The sequence below is a fragment of the Pongo pygmaeus genome, chromosome 10 (assembly GCF_028885625.2).
Source record: "Pongo pygmaeus isolate AG05252 chromosome 10, NHGRI_mPonPyg2-v2.0_pri, whole genome shotgun sequence".
NCBI classification, from domain to species: domain Eukaryota; kingdom Metazoa; phylum Chordata; class Mammalia; order Primates; family Hominidae; genus Pongo; species Pongo pygmaeus.
In genome coordinates, this window is record NC_072383.2 from 22,052,297 (window position 1) to 22,067,986 (window position 15,690).

Sequence of the window (15,690 nt, forward strand, 5' to 3'; positions counted from 1 at the left end):
AACACGGTGAAACCCCGTCTCTACTAAAAAATACAAAAAATTAGCCGGGCGCGGTGGTGGGCACCTGTAGTCCCAGCTACTTGGGAGGCTGAGGCAGGAGAATGGCGTGAACCTGGGAGGCAGAGCTTGCAGTGAGCCAAGATTGCACCACTGCACTCCAGCCTGGGCAACAGAGCGAGACTCTGTCTGAAAAAAGAGAAAAAAAAAGAAACTGAAAATTGGCTGGGTGTGGTGGCTTATGCCTGGAAACTCAGGGCCTTGAGGGGCCGAGTCGGGAGGGTTGCTTGAGGCCGGAAGTTTGAGACCAAACTGAGGAACACAGTGAGACCCCATCGCTACAAAAAAATTTAAAAATGAGCTAGATGCGATGGTACACACCTGTACTCCCAGCTACTCAGGAGATTGGGCAGGGAGGGTCACTTGAGCTTGGGAGTTAGAGGCTAAGTGAGCTATGATGGCACCACTGCACCTCAGCCTGGGCAACAGAGCAAGACCCAGAGACAGGAAGGAAGGAAAGGAAGGCAAGGAAGACAAGAAAGGAAGGAAAACTGAAAGCTGAATAAATGTAATTTTTAGGCCTGTGTTGTATTTTGTCTAGCATGTAATCCATCCAGTGTAATCAGTTTAATTAGAGGCCATGGGCCTGGCTGGAGAAAGAGCTGTGTGATCAAGGGGCTAAAGTAAGAGGAGGAGGGTGGTTTCACATAAAATTAGAGAGAGGTAGGGGGGTGCTTCCAGGCCCTGGGGAGGAGTTTAAACTTTCATCTAAAATGGATGACAGGCTGGGCACGGTGGCTCAAGCCTGTAATCCTAGCACTTTGGGAGGCCAAGGCAGGCTGATTGCTTGAGCTCAGGAGTTCAAGACCAGCCTGGTCAACACGGCAAAACCCTGTCTCTACAAAAAACACAAAAATTAGCTGAGCATAATGGCATGTGCCTGTAGTCCCAGCTACTTAGGAGGGTGAGGCAGGAGGATCTTGGCTCACTGAGCCTGGGAGGCAGAAAGTTGGCACTGAGCCAAGATTGAACCACTGCACTTCAGCCTGGGTGACACAGTGAGACCCCCATCTCAAAAAATATATATAACAATCAAATAAATAAATAAAATGGATGAGAACGTGCTAAGGGACTGAAGCCAAGGAAGGACAAACTTTGACCAGTGGGTCAGATCAGGCCCTTGTCTGTTTGTTCTAGATAAAGTTTTATTGAAACACAGCCGCACCCACTTGTCTACATATTTGCTTTTGTGCTGCAGTGGAGAGCTGAGCAGATGTGACAAAGAATGCATGAACCTCAAAGTCTAAAATATTTACTGTCTGACCTTTTACAGAAAGAGTTTGCTAACTCCTAGCTTAAACAGTGGGAAAATGTGAATATTATTTGTATTTTAATGGTAGGATGAATGTTGAAAATCATTATACAAACAATAACCTCTATGGAAGCAGTGGTTATAAAAGTAATAATAGGTGGGCACAGTGGCTCACACCTGTAATCCCAACACTTTAGGAGGCCGAGGCAGGAGGATTGCCTGAGGCCTGGAGTTCAAGACTATCCTGGGCAACTTAGCAAGACCACACAAAATCAAAAAATTAGCTAGGTGTAGTGACACATGCCTGTCATCCCAACTACTCAGGAAGCTGAGGTGGGAGGGTCATTTAAACCCAGGAGTTGGAGATTGCAGTGAGTCAAGATTATGCCACTGCACTCCAGCCTGAGCAACAAGCAAAACTCTGTCTCAAAAAAAAAAGTAATAATAACTAACATTTTGGCATACCTGGCGTTGTTCTAAGCACATTTTATATAAATATTCACTCATTTAATCCTCATAAGAATCATATAGAAGGTCAGGCATGGTGGCTCATGCCTGTAGTCCCAGCACTTTGGTAGGCTGAGGCTAGAGATCACTTGAGACCAGGAGTTCGAGACCAGCTTGGGCAACATAGCGAGACCCCTGTCTCTACAGAAAATTTAAAAATTATCCAGCTGTGGTGGTGTGCACCTGTAGTTCCAACTACTTGGGAGATTGGGATAGGAATATCACTTGAGCCTAAGAATTCTCAGCTGCAGTGAGCTATGATTGCATCACTGCACTCCAGCCTGGGCCACAGAGTGAGATCTTGTCTCAAAAAAAAAAAACAAAAACATACAAGGTAAGTGTTTTTATTATACCCATTTTATAATGGGGTAAAGAAACTGAGGTATGGAGAGGCTAAATGACTTGCCTAAGGTCACACAGGTAACTGGCAGAGCAGGGATTTGAACTTGAGCAACCTGGCCCTGGAGTCCATTATGCTATTCTGCCAATGGATGCTGTAGGGGAGAGAGGCGTTGCTTCTGCCTGGGGTTTTGCAGGATGTATAGGAGTTGTATAGTACAAAATGCCAGGGTGCTTTGCCAGTCACATAAAGACCAGGGACTGAATAGCTGTGAGGTTCATCAGAGACAATTTGGCTTTCCTACCAGTGGCAAACCACAGGCTGCAATGGACTTGGCAATATTCAACCCTGGGAGCCAGGACCAGCTGCAGAATTTGTAGAATTTTGCAAAATGAAAATGCTGGCTGAGTGCAGTGACTCACACCTGGAATCCCAGCACTTTGGGAGGCTGAGGCGGGCAGATCACATGAGGTCAGGAGTTCGAGGCCAGCCTCGCCAACATGGTGAAATCCCATCTCTACTAAAAATATAAAAATTACCCAGGCATAGTGGCGGGCACCTGTAGTTCCAGCTACTTGGGAGGTTGAGGCAGGAGAATCACTTGAACCTGGGAGGTAGAGGTTGCAGTGAGCCAACATCACACACTGCACCCCAGCCTGAGCAATAGAGCAAGAGTCAGTCTCAAAAAAAAAAAAAAAAAGAAAAGAAAAGAAAAAAGAAAATGCAGAGCCTTTATAAAGAATTAGGAAGAATTTCCAGATGGCAACATTAGAGTATTAAGCACAGGGTGGTCCCTGTGAGACAGTACAGGTCACACTCATGAAGCCAGCCTGGCTGAGGGGTTAAGTGGCCATTGAGTGGTTCCTCCCAGCCGCTGGGGCTGGACTGATTAAAAGGACTTTGCATTGGGGTGGTTACAAGGCCAGGAGGCCATAACGTGGTCATGAGTCTGGTCCTTCTCCAGGAAGAGGGAGCGCAGTACCAAATTCCCCAAGAAATAAGAAAGGAGTTTAGGGTGCTCAGACCAGGAAGGCATCTTCACCCCTAGAGGTCAGGGGTCAGAAAAGCCAAGCTATGAATGTTTCTGGACCAGCTCTGAGCACATCAACCTTCAGACACCCATGAGCCTGGAGCTTGGGATGTTTTCTTTGGCAGAACCTCCCAGGGCAATTTATTTTTCTCAACAGAACTTGGAAACAGTGGAGCCCAGCAGCTACATGGGAAGGGGTAGATTCCCAGAGTTTATGTCCCACTCCCCATCCCAGGCAAAGCAGAAGACCATAGCCATGGACGGGGCACGTTGATGTCTTTGGTTTTTTTTTTGTTTGTTTGTTTGTTTTTTGAGACGGAGTCTCATTCTATTGCTCAGGCTGGAGTGCAGTGGCACGAGCTCAGCTCACTGTAATCTCCACCTCCTGGGTTCAAGCAATTCTCCTGCCTCAGCTCCCTGAGTAGCTGGGACTACAGGCGCCCACCACCATGCCCAGCTACTTTTCGTATTTTTAGTAGAGACAGGGTTTCACCATGTTGGCCAGGCTGGTCTTGAACTCCTGACCTCAAGTGATCCACCCGTCTCAGCCTCCCAAAGTACTGGGATGACAGGCGTGAGCCACCACACCCGGTGATGTCTTTGTTGTAAAAGGGAGGAGGTGAGAGAGGTTCAAGGCCAGGATGGAAAGGAAGGAACTGTTGTGGGAAAGGAGACGTGAGCAGCAGCAGTCTAGGAGCACTGGTTTGTCAGCATGAAGAGTGTGTTCCACACGTGTTGTTGGTGCACACCGCTGTCCTGATTCTTGTCTTGGATCTGAATAGGTTCACGACCACCTACGCAAGTGGTTTCCTACATCCAAAAATTTCTCTCCTTTCTCTTGCTTTAATCGGAATCCATCCCCTTCACTTTAGAATGAAGTCTACCAAAGTTCTGACATTAGCCTGATTGAAGTAATTCATACTTAGGTGTGAATGACTGAGTGGCTTGGTTCATTGATTGGGGCAAGTAAAGCCTCCTGGAATATATGGCAGAACTCCGGTGGAGTGGGGCTGGGACTTCACTCTGTCTTTTCTCTTTGCTGATTTGTTAAAATAAAAGGGTAGGAGGCAGAACATGGGCCCTGGTGTCAACTGGACCTAAGTTCAAATCCTGCTTCTCCTCCATTTCCTATCTGTGTGAAAGCAGGAGCAATTGTGGGCTGGAGCAATTTACTTCAACCTCTCTTTGCCTCAGTTTCCCCAGGTGGGTGATGGGGATAATTAATAACTCTCTCATTAGATTGCTGGGTAGAGTAAATGAAAAGATTTGTGAGCCCAAAGCCTAGTACTGTGTAGGCCTTCAACAAATATCAATTCCCCTTCCCCTGCCCTTCTTATGGACTTAGAAAGCAAGTCCCTAGAGGGTTGGGCCTGTGTCATGGAACAACTTGGTGAAATGTAGTAAAAGGAATTCTGATTGCATTAGAATCAGAGACCTGACTTTCCATTCTGACTGTATCCCTTCTTTGCTGTGTGACCTAGGGAAAATTGCTTTCCCACTCTGGGCAAGACTCTTCCTTCTTTAATAACATGGAGGCAGGAAGAGGATAAAGGAAATAATTCATGTACAGCAGTTAGCAAAGGGACCCTTCCCCCTATATCCCCCCAATGACAAATGCCAATTCTTCTCTCTCTTAAGAGATGGGATCTTGCTATGTTGCCCAGGCTTCTCTCAAACTCCTGGCCTCAAGGCATCCTCCCAACTCAGCCTCCTGAGTAGCTGCGATTATAAACATGGCCAGTTCTCTGCTGCACCTGGCCAGTTCTCCTCTTTTACACACACACACACACACACACACACACACACACACACACACACACACACTCTGGTCTTAGTTTCCCCTTCTGGGGAAATGGGGTGATGCCTTCATGGTCCCCATTTCATAAACTGCCTCTGAGGCCATGTGAAATAATGTGACCATTGGGAAGGAAGGCCTCTAGGAAGGGAAGGGACCACACAAAGTCACTGAAAGATGTTTCATCATTCTTGGCCATCAGACACTTGATTTCTGGACAGTGGGACCTGTAGGATTAGGCCCAGCAATTTAGGCACTTTTTTTTTTCTTTCTCTTTCTTTTTTCTTTTCTTCTATTTCTTTTTTAAGCCATGAGCCAAGTTATTAATGGGCCCTTGGCAGAGAAAATTAATTTATTTCCTAATTAGGAAGAAGAGCAGAGACTGTACTAGCTTTGGTGGCACTGGTTCAGCACAGAGAACCTTGGGCTGACCTCGGGGTGAACAAATTCTTTTCCCAACTTAAAAAAAAAAAAAAAACTCTCTTATATTTTAGAGTATTAAGTGAGCTCAGAAAATAAGAGAGATAAGGCAAAGAAAGGAAACACAAAAAACAAAAGTAAACTGAAAAATAGAAGAAGACAATAAACAAGTGAAGTTTTGGTCAAGGCACTGTCCTTATCTTTCACTAGGAGTGGTGGGACATAGAGGCAGTATCTGGATGGAGCCGTTCCATTGTGATGAGTTCTGGTGGCCAAAACAGGCAGCTAGTTCACGAAAGCCATCTTGGTAAAAAAAAAAAAAAAAAAAAAAAAACAAAAAACTACCTTCATATTCCAGGAATACATACTTTTTTGATAAGACAAACCATGTCATGCTGATCTAAACATATCAGTCATTTACACTTTAGTGTGAATTACTTCAACTGGGCTTATTCTTAGATACTTGGCTGAGATCATCAGCTAGCCTCCTGATACATGGGGTGGGATTCCTCAGAGGATAAAGGGGCTTGCATCTGCCCAGTGACCAATGGGATAACTGGTTTTTTGGTAAACTTTTCTTTCCATAAGGGAGCTTCTTAAACTTTAGGTCCTGGTACTCCAGAGGCACTTAAGTCCTTTCTTGAAGGCTGCCTTGTGCCTGGTCTTTCCATTTCTAGCAATGCTAATGATGTCTGCAGGCGGATCACGAGGTCAGGAGATCGAGACCATCCTGGCTACCATGGTGAAACCCTGTATCTACTAAAAATACAAAAAATTAGCCAGGCGTGCTGGCGGATGGCTGTAGTCCCAGCTACTTGGGAGGCTGAGGCAGGAGAATGGCGTGAACCCGGGAGGTGGAGCTTGCAGTGAGCTGAAATTGTGCCACTGCACTCCAGCCTGGGGACAGAGTGAGACTCCATCTCAAAAAAAAAAAAAAAAAAAGTAGATGATTCCAAATAAACCTGTTTGGACCTATGTAAGAAAACTAAGGTTTTCTTGTTCACCCTATTTTTTAGAGATGAGGTCTTGCTCTGTCACCCAGGCTGGAGTGCAGTGGTGTGATCATGGCTCACTGTGGCCTCAAACTCCTGGGCTTAAGCCACCCTCCCACCTCAGCCTCCTGAGTAGCTGGGACTACAGGCATTCACCACCATGCCTGGTTAATTTTTCTTATTTTTGATAGAGTCAGGGTTGCGCTGTGTTGCTCAGGCTGGTCTTGAACTCCTGGACTCGAGTGATCCTCCTGCCTCAACTTGCCAAATAGCTGGGACTGTAGGCATGTGCCACCATGCCTGGCTAATTTTTAAATTTTTTTGTAGAGGCAGTGTCTCTCTGTGTTGCTGAGGCTGGTCTCAGACTCCTGGGCTCAAATGATCCTCCCACCTCAGCCTCCCAAAGTGCTAGGATCACAGGCATGAGCCACCGCGCCCGGCCCCCCTTTTCACTCTTTGTATCTGAATTCTTTTCTATGTCCTCTTGGAAGGAATAGATTGGGCATTGGACCTAGGCTGGGGACCCAGTTCAGCTCACTACCAGAGATGTGACCTTAGGCAAGTTACTTCCCCTCTGGGAGCCTCTGTTTCACCCTCTGGGAAATGGCGGTGATGATCATTATTGTCCTGCCTGGCTCATGGAACTGCGGAAAGGTCACCATGGAACGTGTGCATAGATGATGTTCCTGTGTCTTTCAGAGGCGAGTCTGGAGAGGGGAAAACCGAAAACACCAAGAAGGTCATTCAGTACCTGGCCGTGGTGGCCTCCTCCCACAAGGGCAAGAAAGACACAAGTATCACGGTGAGTGGCAGTTCCCAATCAGAGGCCATGATTTAGCCAACCAGTCTCCAGCTTGCAGCCCAACTGAGATACAAACAGAACATCGTTGCAAGAACTCAGGCTCTGGCTGACTACCCCTCCCCTGAAGACTCAAAGAGGGACCGTCTTTTTGGCAAGCAGGCCTATTGAGTATGGGTGATTTCTTGGCTCAGCTAGAAGCATCCCTCCAGAAGGGGGCCCGTTTTGTAAAATGATAATAAGCCCTTTCCTTCCACAGTGAAATCTTCCTCCACGTCGGGGCTTCTCAGTGGTGGCACTGATGTCATTTTGGAGCAGATAACTCTTCCTTGGAGGGGCTTCCCTGTGGCTCATAGAATGTTTCACAACATCCCTGGCCTCAACCCGCCAGATGCCGATAGCCCCCTTCCCTCCAGTTGTGACAACCAAAAATATCTCTAGACATTGTCAGATGTCCCCTGGGGTGGGACAGTTGCCCTAGATTGAGAAGCACTCCTTTCAGTGAATCTCTGTAATGTCCCAGGGGTTAAGGTATCTTTTGGGTTCCCAGATCCCTCCACGTGTCCCCCTGTCCCTGGGATGGAGATGCTGGCATCACTCGGCCCGTGGGCTTCAGTGCAATGCCATTCAGTAACTGTGGATTGAGCACCTACTGTGTGCCAGGCACCACTTGGGGTGGGGACCTGGGGATAAGTTTGAGAGATGTTGTTATTCTCTTCTCTGAGCTTCCGGACCTGTGGAAGAGCGCGTAGTTGTCAAAGAATCCCTCAAATATACAGAGATGACACAGTATGACTAAGAGCTTGGGAGGAAAAGAAGAGCAGATTTCTACAGTCATCTCCTCTAGGGCCCATGCTTCTCTTCCTCCTCGTGTGTCAGCCCTGCCCCATCTATCCCACAGGAGGGGGCATGTGGTAGGGCCACCAGGACTGGCCGGCACCTCCGTCTGCAGGTTCGTGGGTGGGAAGATGGTAGGATGGAGATCTGACCACGGCGTGGGGTGTCTCCAGTGTTCGCCATTCCAGATGTCGCTTTGCGCCCTCAGAGGGGACTCTGGGGCAGCCACCATGGCCGGCTTGTCTGGAGGCCCTTGGAGATCTAGGATGGGCACTGGTCGTGGCTTTGGAGAACTTTCCTTCTCCAAACAAATGCAGGAAACTCAAGATTCAGCATCCTAGAATTGTCTCTGGCAAGTTGGTTTCTAGCCATAGTGAGTGGGAACAACGGCCCCAAAGGCTGCATGGCAGTTTAAATACAGTTTCCACTGCCTTCCCTTTCCCTAAAGAGTAAACACAGGAGATAATACTTTCTAACAACTCATCGTTATCAAAGGCCTACTATGTGCTGCTTGTTTCGGCTGCATGTGTAAACACATCTCAGACATTGTCTCACTGCATACTGTTTTAAGGAGCCTAATGTGGCCCCAGTAATTATGAAAACCTTTAAAATGTCTGGATCTCTAAGAAATTAGAAAAAGGAGGGAATGGCTGAGCATGGGGGCTCATGCCTGTAATCTCATTGTTTCGGGAGGCCAAGGTGGGAGGACGGTCTGAGCCCAGGAGTTCAGGACCAGCCTGGGTGACATAGTGAGACCCTGTCTGTACAAAAAAAAAAAAAAAATCAAGAGAATTAGCTGGGCCTGGTGTGCATGCCTGTAGTCTTAGCTACTTGGGAGGATGAGGCAGGAGGATTGCCTGAGCCCAGTAGGTTGAGACTGCAGTGAGCTGTGATCGCATTCCTGCAGCTAAACAGAGAGAAAAGAAACAGTATCAAGGAAAAGGAGCTGACCTGTCTGTCTGGGGGACTCCAGGCTGTTTGGGGGGGATCAAAGTCATATATTCTCCAGCCCCTGATGTCCATGTGATGGAAATAACACTGACATTTGTTTTATAATGTGTTGTTCAACCACAGCAAGGCCCATCTTTTGCCTACATGAGTAACTGAGAGTGTTTTCCTGGTGTGTAAGGGAGGCACGGAGTGAATTTAGATCTGCATGATCCTGTTGCACCCACCGAGTCCCGTAGCTGGTGGTAGAAATGGGGTAGGCCCTAGAGTTTCACAACTTAAATCAGTAAATGCACCAAGATACCATCCTGTGGGTGTCTGATGCCAGGGAAGGGTGTGGGGGTGCATTTACCACCCACGGGACTCCTATTGGAGTCCCCAGGGTTGCGCTCCAGCCTGAAATGGATTTCTCCGGTTCAGAATGAACCCCTGCACCCTTCAAAGCATCCACTCCTGGTACCCTTGACTGGAACAACCTAGACAAAGACGTCTGCCCCATGTGGCTGAGTGTTGTAGGACTGTCGGGCCCCAAAGCTTCCCTGGCTCGATGGACAGTCGATGGCACAGCTGTGGCATGCCTCCCTCTTCTCTCCCTGCCATCATCCCTAAGTTTCTTCCCTCAGCCCTGTCCCTGGTACACCAGTGTGTCCCTGTGCATGCGTGTGCGGTGCGTGTCTGTCTCTTGCATGCTGGTTGCTTGACTCAAGCCTCCAGAAACAGTCTTGGAGGTCGCGATGCACTAGCTTTGGTGGCGCGGTAAGGCCCCAGCTACGCAACGCATAACCTGGTCCTGCTTGGACCTGTGCATATGTAAACTCTTCTCTAACACAGAGCTTGGGGGGCTGATGTATGGGTCCCAGCCTAGAGGAAACCCACAGGTGTCTTCCTTGGCTCCCAAAAAGATCATTCAGTCCATCTTAGTTAGACCCTGGGTGACCGTGTTGCAGATCAGAAGGAGAATTATAGTTCTTATTTGGGATCTGCTTTTGTGTGACCTTGGCCGAGTCAGTTAACTTCTCGGGGCTACGGTTTCGTCATCTATAAAATGAAGGGTCTGAACCAGGTGCCCCCATTTAAAGCTCTCTTGACAAGACTTTTCAACCTTACCTGCCAGAATCCCCATTCTAGAAAGGGAGCCTTTTTCAGAGAGCATGGAGACCCCAAGTTTATGTGAACAAAAGTGATTCCTTTAATCGTCTTCCCACCAACAAAGAAATGCCCATGGTGCTGCTTGTAAATTTCCACCAGTCTCAGCTGTGGTGATTCCACTTGTGGCTGAGATTTGTATGCGGATGAGGCTTTTGCTTCATCTTTCTCTGGGAGCTACATAAAGGAGGATGTGTGGACAAATCAAAACAGAAACAAATAGCAGCTTCCTGCTTTGTCCTGTAGACCAGGTACCCTGATGCCTTCCTGGCATGTGGAGGAATGAGGAGGAAGCCATGCCCATCCTTGTCCCCTCTAGACACTTTCCCGGCTCCTGTCCAGCCCAGCCCTGCTGCCTGGAAAAATGAGGAAGTGAAGGCAGGAGGGAGAACAAGGAGAAAAACTCCCAGAATCCAGGGCCTGGAGGCCTCGGGGTCCATCTGCGGCCGCCATGTTTTAGGGCTAGGCCAAGAGCAGCTCATTTGCTTTCCCAGCTTAACTTACCACATTGGTCCTTTCCTGCCATGATTAATCACGTGACCGCGTCTGCGCACAGGCATCCCTGCAGAGGGGGCCGGTGGGCTCTGTAGGGTCTCAGCTGCCTTTAACCCAATGAATGGAGCTCAGGCAACCTGCTTTGAAGCTTTATTCTGCAGTCCGCTAAGAGGATTCCTGGTGGGTTTTGTGCATTCCTTACTTGTCTGCTGTAGGAGACTTCAGAAAACCAGTCCTGAGAAAGGAAAAATTGCAACTTAAAAAAAAATTGCACTAAAATAATCAGAAGAAGGATTGTAGTGATTTAGCTTGAAGAAGGCTTCTTGTTAAACATGAACAGCAGCACGACTGCCATGTACAGTGGGACAGGTGGTGCACTGCACAACTCCGGGGGGCACCATTCATCATGATGTAAGTGGCATCACCGACATTGTACAAGGCAGTGGCTTTGAGTGGCAGTGATGTTGCACAGATGAGCAGGCCCTAGTCTTGAAAAAAGTGACCTTCCTAGGGAGCAGATGTCCTAGCTATTAGAGAGCTCAGACAGTTGCTTCTCTTCTGAAATCCTCCTGTAAATCTGAACATTAGCATCAGGGTCTAAGAGGAGGTAGGAGATAGGAGATAACCTGTGGGTTAAGGGTAGAGTTTTGTGACAACATCCATCCAAGGTAGAACTGTCAGGACCTAGGTTGCTTTCTCCAATAACTAGATGTGAATGAATTTTAGGGAGAGCTGGAAAAGCAGCTTCTACAAGCAAACCCGATTCTGGAGGCTTTCGGCAACACCAAAACAGTCAAGAACGACAACTCCTGACGATTCGTAAGTAGCAAAGCCATGTGGATTTTCCAGAAAAGCTTTGGTGTCATCTCCTGCCTGGGGCTGCAGAGTGTTTGCGTGCAGAGGTAGGAGGGGCGTCTGACCCTGGAGAGTTGGGCTGTACCTCACAATCTTGCAAGGGCTCCTGCCTCTCACTCTCTCATTCATTCATTCATTTATTCACTATTCACTCAACAAATATTGATTGGCCTGGTGCGGTGGCTCACACCTGTAATCCCAGCACTTTGGGAGGCTGAGGTGGGAGGATCACTGGAGCCCAGGGGTTCTAGATCAGCCTGGGCAACAAAGCGAGATCCCATCTCTATTATTAAAATAAAATTTAAAAAATTATTTATTGAGCACCTGGTATATGCTAGACCCTTATATCCAATACCATTTTATGTAACAAAACATGAATTGAGTGCCAACTATGTACCAGGCACACACCTCCTCCAAGAAATACTTAGTAAGTACCTACTGTATACAATTACTCTGGTAGGTACTTTTACATGTACCACCATTCTCTGTTTTTTTCTCATTTGCTGTTTTTATTAAGTGCCTACTATATACCAGGCACTGAGCGAGTCTCACAGGATTGCGATGAATAGTTCAGATATGGTTCCAGCCTTCGTGAAGATGGTTCTTCCAATTGAAGAACAGACAGTAAGTGAGGCAGGGGGTACTACCTTCTCACGCACACCCCCCCAGGCTCCAAAGCAAAAGGTTTTTGCCTGAGCCCAACAGGGGCAGGGGAACTCTGAAAGTGGGTGGTTGATGATATAGACAACAATGGTTTTATTGTACAAAAGAAGCGGTTGTCTCTGTAGCAGGGTCAGAAAGATATTTTAGTGAGAAAAGATGAAGGAAAAATTGCCTCTGCATTCCAGGAGAAAGGGGGTCTCTGAACTGTTGCTCACTGAGATGGGGCCCTGTGAAAGACTCTTTCCAGAAAACTCTGCTCTGCTGAGCATATTCACATGGTGGTCCCTGACCCTGCCATCCCCAAGGCCCATTTTAGTAACAAACAAACAATTACATAATGTCTCCTTTCCTCGCCCGAAATTAGAATCATAGATAGTATCACCTCCTACACATATTAGATGAATACATATCAGCATAATGCCCTAACTGGAATATGAAGAAAGAACATAAGACAATTCATAATAAAAGTGTGCATTTCAGGCCAGGTGAGGTGGCTCATGCCTGTAGTCCCAGTACTTTGGGAGACTGAGGTGGGCAGATCACTTGAGCTCAAGAGTTTGAGACCAGCCTGGGCAACATGGAGAAACTCCATCTCTACAAAAATAAATAAATAAATAAAATAAAGTGCATTTCAGCATATCAATGCTTGGGCCAGGCCACACCAACAGAAGACACAGTAAGAGACGGACACTTAAGTCTATCCACTGCGACAGCTACAAATACAAGGAAAAGGGTCAAGTTCAGGCACTGATGATGTTGGCATGGGATTTTCCAGAATGGCAACTGACTCTCAGTGAAGTGCTGAACCAAAGAACAATCTTCTCTAGAGTCACACAGATGGGATATTCTTGTATTAGAACAACATTTTAAACACTTGTTAATGCTTTTATTTAAAAACATGAAAATCTAGGCCGGGCACAGAGTGGCTCACACCTGTAAACCCAGCACTTTGGGAGGCTGAGTTGGGAAGATCACCTGAGGTCAGGAGTTTGAAACCAGCCTGGCCAACATGGTGAAACCCTGTCTCTACTAAAAACACAAAAATTAGCTGGGCACGGTGACATACACCTGTATTCCCAGCTACTCGGGAGGCTGAGGTGGGAGAATCGCTTGAACCCGGGGAGATGGAGGTTGCAGTGAGCCAAAGTCACACCACTGCACTCCAACCTGGGCGACAGGGTGAGACTCTGTCTCAAAAAAAAAAAAAAAAAAAAGGCATAAAAATCTAAAGACATAAAGGTTAGGTTCTAAGCCTGGCTAATTACAAGCAGATTTTTACCTCCATGAGTGTCAGGTGAGACACTGGAAGAGTCATAAGGGTTATAGACAAGGATTGGCATCAGAGACTCCAGGTCATTGCAGGACTCCCAAAATATCCTTGGCCCCACTGTTCACTAACAGCAGTGGCCCCCACCATCATGTGACAAGCCAAATAATGGCTTCCACCAATTTCCAAAATCTCCATAGCAGATGTGCCGCCTCCACTGAGAAGCACTGTGTTTGCATGTTCCAATTCTGTGCAATGTTTCTAGCCCATCGTAAATGGAAGCACGTGCAAGACAAATCCCTATAAACATCCTCCACTCACTGGCATCCCTGCCATCTTGGGAAGGAGAGTGAAGAAGGTGCCTGGGCCTTGCCTGTGACCAGCCGGCTCTCCCTGGCTCCATTTGGGATATGGTCATCCCAAATCACTCTACTGCATGTTTCCCAATGGAGAAAGTTTGAAGGTTTTGTCAAGGACTGAGCAAGCCTAGGGGATTGTGTCCACACATGCCAACACTTCCCACCATGTTATGTCATGATGGGGAAAGGATGAAATCCTGTCTCGCCTACTGAGGAAACAGGCAAAGGGTTGATGCCAACAGATGGAGGATTGGGTTCCATCCTTGGTTTCATGGCTTAGCTGAGGCAGGTAGATAGGGCCATCTTTGGAGATACTTGTTGAGCCTCTGGGATCAGGGACATGAGCCATTCCTGCCCAAAGGACATCCTACACAGGGCCTGCTTGGGCAGTGTGGCCAATGCATACTCATCTGTCCCACAGAAAAGGTTTAATCCATAGTTGGATGATGTGGATGCAGCATGTTTTGGAGCAGGATGGGGCCTGGGGAGGGAGCCCTCCAGCCCCTGAATATGGAAAAACCTTCTTTCTGCTTAGGGCCCTACCTCTCAGGAGCAATGTCACGTTGGATAAGTCACTTGATCTCTTTTAGCCTTAGTTTTCCCAGCTTTAAAATGGGAATAGTGGGCTGGGTGTGGTAGTTTACTCCTGTAATCCCAGCACTTTGGGAGGCTGAGGTGGGAGGATTGCTTGAGTGCAGGAGTCTGAGGCCAACCTGGGCAACATAGTGAGATCCTATCTCTACAAAAAATTTAAAAATCAGCCAGGTATGGTGGTGCATGCCTGTAGTCCTATCTGCTTGGGAGGGTGAGGTCATGGGGAAAAGGGGATTGCTTGAGCCCTGGAGTTCAAGGTTACAGTGAGCTGTGATTGCACCACTGCACTCCAGCCTGGGTGTCAGAGCAGGACCTTGTCTCTAATAAATAAATAAAATTTTTTAAATGGGGATAGCCATGATGGACTATGGTCATTGCAAGAGCCAAATGAAATTGATCTGTGAACATGTTTTACACGTTCTGTTGCTGTCAGGCCTGGGGTGGTTTCAGCTGATCAGATGTTGCTTCTGCCTGACAAGTTGACCTGTGGGGTTCTGAGCATTTGCAAGAATCTCCCCACCCCACCTCCGCGTCCTCTGTAACATCTCCCTCCTGCTTGCCCACAGCGTGGGGTTAAAGGCTGAAGCTGGGCAGCAAAGCCTGAACTTTGTTTTCCTGTTGGCAGGGCAAATTCATCCGCATCAACTTTGACGTCACGGGTTACATTGTGGGAGCCAACATTGAGACCTGTACCCTTTCCCTGAGTCTGGGCCAAATGGGTACCCCTGCCCCATACCAATCTCCTGCCCAGAGGCTGGGAAAGTCCAAGAGCCACCCCTGTCTTTCCAGCCTCTTAGGTTTCTTCCAGAACAAATCTCCCCTTAACAGCAGGCATTGTGGTGCAGTGGTTATACACGTGTGGACCGGACCCCTGGTTTGAACCCTAAACAAGCAGCCTAAGCCTGCATGTGATGCTCAAATGACCTGTCCCTTAGCTGAGTGACCTTGGGTTGGTTACTCCACCTCTCTGTGCCTCATCAGCAAAATGGGGATGATAATGAATGGTACCTGCCTCATAGAAATGTGAGAATAGAGTGAATGAACTCATATAAAGCTCTAGGCAGCATGCAAGGTGCAGAGTAAGGGCTGGCTACGTAGTGTCTGTTGTATGATCTTCACTTCATCCTTATCCAGCCATTGTCTGAGGCCAAATTCTGGACCTGTTGTCCTCTTAAAGAGTTGGTCTGTGATCGGCTCCACTTCTTAGGTAGGAAATTGATGAAAACAGAGTTTACCCAGAAGAATGCTGATATCGCAAGGAACAAGTAGAGCGTCTCTTTCATGAATCTGAGTGGTGAAGTGGAGCCAAGTTAGAAATTTCTGGACGTGGGGGA

The 15,690-nt window shown here is 47.6% G+C and overlaps 1 protein-coding gene across 1 annotated transcript in view; it reads left to right on the plus strand.

The window, feature by feature from the left end:
• Positions 1-15,690, plus strand: part of LOC129009332 (myosin-11-like) — a 144,667-nt gene that overhangs the window by 44,671 nt on the left and 84,306 nt on the right. Inside the window, 3 exon segments of the mRNA XM_054442080.2 lie at positions 7,093-7,195; positions 11,345-11,437; positions 14,982-15,045. Of these exon segments, the coding sequence (XP_054298055.1) occupies positions 7,093-7,195; positions 11,345-11,437; positions 14,982-15,045 (260 nt within the window).